This window comes from Poecilia latipinna, unplaced genomic scaffold, assembly GCF_001443285.1.
Source record: "Poecilia latipinna isolate Pla-1442-1.1 unplaced genomic scaffold, P_latipinna-1.0 Scaffold1235, whole genome shotgun sequence".
Lineage (NCBI taxonomy): Eukaryota > Metazoa > Chordata > Actinopteri > Cyprinodontiformes > Poeciliidae > Poecilia > Poecilia latipinna.
In genome coordinates this window covers 53,297-59,751 of record NW_015113851.1, presented here as the reverse complement: position 1 = coordinate 59,751, position 6,455 = coordinate 53,297, and the positions used below count along the sequence as shown (strand labels likewise).

Here is a 6,455-nt window from a genome sequence, read left to right as displayed (position 1 = left end):
TTGTATAGATAGTGTGAAAATGTGGCTAAAACATCTTAAATAAATTAAATATCTTCAAGAAAAACATCCAAGAATAACCCTTAGACTAAACATTAAAAGTAGCTAAACTACGAGGTTTTATTTTATTTAGAGGTAAATGCGTTGAAAGCTTGACTCCGTTTTAGATTTAAACCACAGAGGATTGAAGCTACTATAAGCCGTTTCTCTTCCCAAACCCTGGGAACTTTGTTGAGTTCATGGTATCACGGACACCAGAAAGCTGGAAATGGGTCAGTGGTCATGACCTTAAGGAGAGGTAACAGCACATCGCATCACCAACGCCTTGAAATACCAGGACCTTTTAAATAAAAATCTGGAGGCCTCTGCCAGAAAACCGATGACCTTTCTGCCGCTGAGTTCAAAACATATGGCTGCGTCAACACAAACGATTTTACACAAACTAATGCTGCACCAATGATAGTGGAAAGAATATTTTCTTCATCTTCTTGTGAAAATACTTGTTTTTTAAAGAAATTGTGTTTCCTTGAATTAAATTGTTGCTTCCAAGTAAAGATTGTGTTATTTTATTTTATTTTATTTTATTTACTTTTTCACATCTTCACCACAGTGACTTACATAGTTTTTACTAAAACTAATCCTGAATGGAAACAACCTTGAAATAACGTTAGCGAATGTTCAATTTCTGCCCTGCAAACACATGTTGGATGTTACCCGCAGGAACATCAGAAAATAAATCAAATTATTCTAAAAATCCAGCCAAATTTGAAGTTATTTCCACCTGATCTGGCCCATTTTCAAAATGTGTTTCAAGGATTTGTAGGCAATTTCTCGGCAGCATTTTGGTGGAAGGAGGCCTGTCTGCTTGGTTGTGCATCCCTGTTCCCAGGAAGAAAAGACGACCTTTCTGTGACCTTTGCTGTCGAAGCTAGGTGTTAGCGTAGCTGGGCCCGGTTGTTTCGACCAGAACAGTGATCGGCATCTAGTCGGTTTTCCATCGGAACGTTTCAGTTTTTAAAATTAATTCCTTGGCATTAATTCTTTGAGAGGCGTCTATTGAAGGCAGAAAAGGCAAATTATAAAATATTTAAGAAGCCCTGTAGAAGCATATCTGGACTCTGAGATCCAAGGTGATGAATTAGATTTTTCCCAAGGTTTCTGGAGCTCCATTAGAATTCATATTTAACAGCCCAAATCCTTCAGCCTCTCTGTTTGCTGAATTTCATTGCCTTGCTATTGATCCCTCTTGACATGAATAGGAAATCAAAGTCACCTAGCTGTGGAAACTTTTCTTTTGGCCTTCAGCTACACTTGCATATCTCCGACAGATTTTCTGATGAGCTGTCTGGCTAAGTGTTTTTCAGCCAGAGAAATTACAGTATCAATTGAAAGTGACTTTATAGAGTGAGGAGGAAAAAGCAGATGTGAAGTTGGGGGAGGAGGGAGCTGAGAGGAGAGTAAAAGACCGACGATGTGAGATTATCCCTTTGAGACGCAACACTTATGATAGACATGGATTGTATTTAAGGCTGGATTGCTTTTTCAGGGGAATGAGGAAAGTGCCATTTCAGTATAATAAAGACATTCATTCTGCTTCATATGCCTGAAATCTGAAAGCCTTTTCTTCTTCTTTTTGTCTTTGTTCCTCTCCACAGATGTACTGCAGACTGCCAATGATTTTTCCTCGCTCCGGTTCAGATTCAAAAGCAGGGGAAGTCTGCATTTCTGACTGCTTCTGTTCCCACTGAGCGCCGACATCTCGTCCACAGCTAAACCGCTGTCTTAGTTCTCCTTTATCGCGCCAGTGTCCGCTCATCCGTTCATCCCCATGGCTTCCTTTCTGGTATCATTGCTTCTGCTGGTTCTCCAGACATATGCTGCCCCATCTGAGCTCATTAAGGCAGGCTTTGGTTCAGCCCGGGACAGCATAGACCCTGATCCAGTACCACCAGTCAATGTCTCTGAGGATTCGACTTCATCCCCACCGCCAGGAACAAGCAAGCGGACCCCACACAGCATCATCATTGGCGTGCGAAAAGGGGGCACCAGAGCGCTGCTGGAGATGCTTGACATTCACCCTGAGGTCGCGGTGGCTGCCACCGAGGTTCACTTCTTTGACTGGGATGAAAACTACGCTAAGGGTCTGGAGTGGTACCGGGACCTCATGCCGTACTCCTACCCTCATCAGATCACGATAGAGAAAACTCCGGGTTACTTTACGTCGCCTCTCGCACCAGAACGCATCTGCGCCATGAACTCGTCTATAAAGCTGCTGCTGATCTTGCGAGACCCGACTGAGCGGGTGATCTCCGACTACACCCAGGTGTACTTCAACAGACTGGAGAACCACAAGCCGGTGCAAGCCATTGAGAACCTCCTGGTACGCAACGGAGCCCTGAACATCCGCTACAAGGCGATCCAGAGGAGTCTGTACGACGTTCATATGCGCAACTGGCTGAAGCACTTCCCCCTGGAACAGATACACATCGTAAACGGGGATGCTTTGATCCACGACCCCCTGCCAGAGCTTCAGAAGGTGGAGCGATTCCTGAACCTGCCTCCGAGGATAGTGTCCTCCAACTTCTACTTCAACCAGACCAAAGGGTTCTACTGCATCCGGAGCGACGGACGGGAGCGGTGTCTGCACGAGTCTAAGGGACGTCCTCACCCGTCCGTCAACAGCACCGTCCTGCAGCAGCTTCGCTCCTACCTGCGGGAACACAACCGGAGCTTCTTCAGGATGGTGAAGCGCACCTTCAGCTGGCAATAAGAAACCTACGTCACAAACCGGACTCTACCGAGCCGAGACTCAACGAGGAAAGGAAACAGCACTTTACACATACATGAAGGAAGTCCTTTGAGGATCCTCTTATTGATTACTTTTGTGATCCGGTTTCAGCAAAACAGTTCTATATTTACACACTGAAGACAAAAAAAAAAAAAAACTGTAATTACAAAAGAAAACATTCAGGTTTATTTCTTTCTGTGCTGAAAGCATTTAGCTTGTCAAATAGCAGTGAAAATGAGTTAGCTAAACTGATGGACTTTTGCCCTACTTTCTTGTTTGATATTCTTCTTGTTCTTACGAATAAACTATTGTTTTAAAACGTACAGGAAAATTTGTGTTTTTCCCTCCCTATCTTTTCATTTCCTAAGCGCCTGATCCCAGCAGCCGGTGCTACTCAGGAAGCCTGAGATATGGGCAGCGGCATTACAATAAGCCTTTGATTTGCTGTGGTGCAAGGTAGACATTAATGCAAGGAAATGGGTACCCTGGAGCAGCACTTTAGTTGTACAGGAATCACTAATAGCTTTGGACATTGAAGGTGGCCTGCGCCTTCAGCTACAGTCAGATCTTCACCGTCAGCAAGCTGGAATCTGCAAGAGCTTCTGTTGCATTCTGCTGCTGCGTCGCTCAACAATTTGCACAGGTGTTAAATGTGGTCGTTAAATCATACGCCCAACAGCCCTGTAAATTATTTACAAATGACACTGTATCTGCATTGATGCTTTTTGCACATATTCTCGCTTTCCTGAATTGCACAAAGCATGCAGTTTTCCCAGAAACAGCTTGTCGTCGTCTCCCACAACAAATAGACAGGGGTCATGTTTCTTTCATTGATTAGACTTTAAACAGCAGCCAAAGCTACAGCTCCACTGGGATCTGATATTCATGTGATCTCTCTGCTCTGTCTGCTGGAATAAGCACTGCTCCCCTCCCGAAGGCAAACAGTCATTGATGCTGCACTGAATCCATATCCTGGGCTGAACATGGGAGGGGGTGCAAAGCCACGGGCGATACAGAAATGTGCTGAATGTAATTACATTAAGAGTCTAGTTCAGCAGGGTGATCTGGGGTTTAGGATTAAAATTAGTTTGGAAAATTATACTGTACGAGTAGACAAATTTTAGCGTGATGGCAATGTAAAAGCTAAATGTAATCATTCTTAAACAATCTTGCTCTGGGACTTTTCTCTCCTCTGCTCAACAGGGGGCACTTGAACCCCAGGGTACGCCCAACACGAACGATGAGTTCAGACTGTCTGGTTGTGCTCCCTCCTGTTGTTTCAGATAAAGGTGAAGGGCCTGGGAGAGTTACTCTGTGACCTTGGCTGACATGTTCCTCCTCGGTATGTGCAGCCCAGCTGCTCATCCGGGAGATAAAGCGACCAGAGGTATTCCACACACATTAACACACACATTACTGATCATTCCCAGGGTGCTAGCATGGCAAAGCCGTGTTTTCTGTTCCTCGGGTGGGTAAGAAAGACAAAATGTTTGGTATGCAGCACACTTTTAGTCCTTATGAGTTGAAGGAATGTTGGGTTTGCTTACTGAGAGGTGCAGCACGCATTTCAAACGATCTGCTGGGTAAATTATTTCAGTGAATTCTTTAAAGTTCATTGTATTGTTTGGTCAGAAACTGTCATCCACTCATTATCGATACGCTCAGTTTTAATTTTGGGCTTTTAATTGTTCATTTGAATCGTCTTATTTCCAGAACGAGGCTGAATATCCAAAACAGCAACTTCTCTGATCCAAACTGCCAGAAAATTACAGAGATGCAACACTTTGGCTCTTTTATAAATTAATCTGTATAGAAACAGTTTATACAGCAAGTGACTTTGTAAAGTTTTTTTTTATGGTTTATTAAACAGATTCCTGGATGATAACATGATAAAATACTAACATATTTAGTGCATCATAAACATTCTTCTTTTTTAAAACTATTCTAAATTGAGAACAAAAGAAATAATAACTCATTTAGCCCCAGTAATAAATCATAAAACTGTAGCAACACATTTTATTTTAATATTGTGATCTTGAAAACAGTCTTCTTGAAACAGGGAGCTTTTAAAAGTTGTATCAAAACTGTGTTATAATTGAAACAAGAATCCTAACTGTGTGTGTTTGTTGCAGGATGTCACATTCTTTTGCGTGACAAGTTCTGATACTCCAGAAGGTAAAAACGCATCACCCCAGTTCTCTCTCCACTGGCTGGAGTTCATTTTAAAATTTTCATCACACCTTCTGTCCCCTCAGGTCAGTCCTGTAGGAACCAGCGTCTGGGACCGGGGAGCCAAACTCATTTCCAGTTTGAACTGCATCATAAAGGGCCTGAACAAACTGATAAAATATTAATAAACAGCTGTCTCTGCATTCGATGAGTACTTCTTAAAATGAAATTATCTGGCAGTGTACGGATAGAAACTGTTAATTAGATTAACTACACAAATGTTGGTTGAATTTCTGTGTCCTGTTAGAATCTTATGGCGAGCCGGATTTGGCCCCCAGGCCTTCAGTTTGACAGCTGTGGTGTAGAGGAACCAGGAAGGGACCAGGACCTTCTCTGCTCCAGAGGCTTGTTCACTGCCATCTTTTAAATCTCGTCTTAAAACCCATTTTTATTCTTTGGTTTTCAACCCCACTGAGCCTTAGTTTGTTTTAATTAGTTTGTGATTTATCTTTTATGCACGTTATATTTATGTTTTTTATTTTGATGTATGTTTTTAGTTTGCAGTTATGTGCAACATTTGTTTCAACTGTGGGTTTTTTGGAGCTTAAAGTGAATTTGGTTTGGTTTGGATGATGAAGGCAAGAACAAAACTTGTGTTTTATCGTCATATACATACATATATATATATATATATATATATATATATATATATATATATATATATATATATATATATATATATATATATATATATATATATAAGTCACCACAACATGGCTCCTCTATAATCCTTTAGCAACGTTTTTACTGAGAAGTAGCTCCTATAAAGAGCTTAGGTGATGCACAGTTCCATCAGGTGTTTGCTAATTGCTGCTGGCTAGTCTGAAGGAGCTCAGGCATTTTCCACAGCTGAATGGTTGCCATGAGAGCTTAAAATATTTCTCAAACATGCATGAAAGAATAAAAGCAACACTCCAGATATATTTTCGATGATGGAATAACATTATAACGAGATGTTAAGCTAAAAAAAGTCAGTTTTACATAACACTGCCCCTTTAAGTTTCCCTTTGCTCACCACATGATGAAAGCCTCCTCAGACCTTCTGCAATGCAAGTCAGTGAAAACCCTGACTCCAACAAGTTTCTCAAACTAATGGCTCCTATTGAGTGAGTCACTTATCACTGCATGTCTTTGATAACTGCCAACCTTGGATGTAATTAAAGGTTTGAGGGGTGGTCTGGAGCAATCTGCTGTAGATAGTTTGGCTGCTCTTGTCATCCTAGGAGCCTCTAATGATCTGTCTAGGATTGTGATTGATGAAGCACTTAGCATCGAATCAAAGCACGAGGAACGCTCGCTGCTTGCTAAGCTCCTTGCAAACTAACAGCCACTGTATTTGCGCGACATGAGTCTATTACAGAACTGTCCTTGATGGGAATTAATGACCTCCGAGTCAACGTTGGAAGCGGAACTTAATGCACAATTAAAGTTGATTGACATG

General features: G+C 41.8%; 1 protein-coding gene across 1 annotated transcript in view; it reads left to right on the top strand.

Annotated features, from left to right (window-relative positions):
* hs3st1l1 (heparan sulfate (glucosamine) 3-O-sulfotransferase 1-like1) overlaps positions 1–3,108 on the top strand; it is a 36,810-nt gene extending 33,702 nt beyond the window's left edge. Inside the window, exon 2 of the mRNA XM_015054190.1 lies at positions 1,653–3,108. Coding sequence (XP_014909676.1) covers positions 1,826–2,767 — 942 coding nt within the window. The 5' untranslated portion in view covers positions 1,653–1,825 and the 3' untranslated portion in view covers positions 2,768–3,108. The remainder of the gene's footprint in view (positions 1–1,652) is intronic.
* The last annotated feature ends 3,347 nt before the right edge of the window (positions 3,109–6,455 follow it).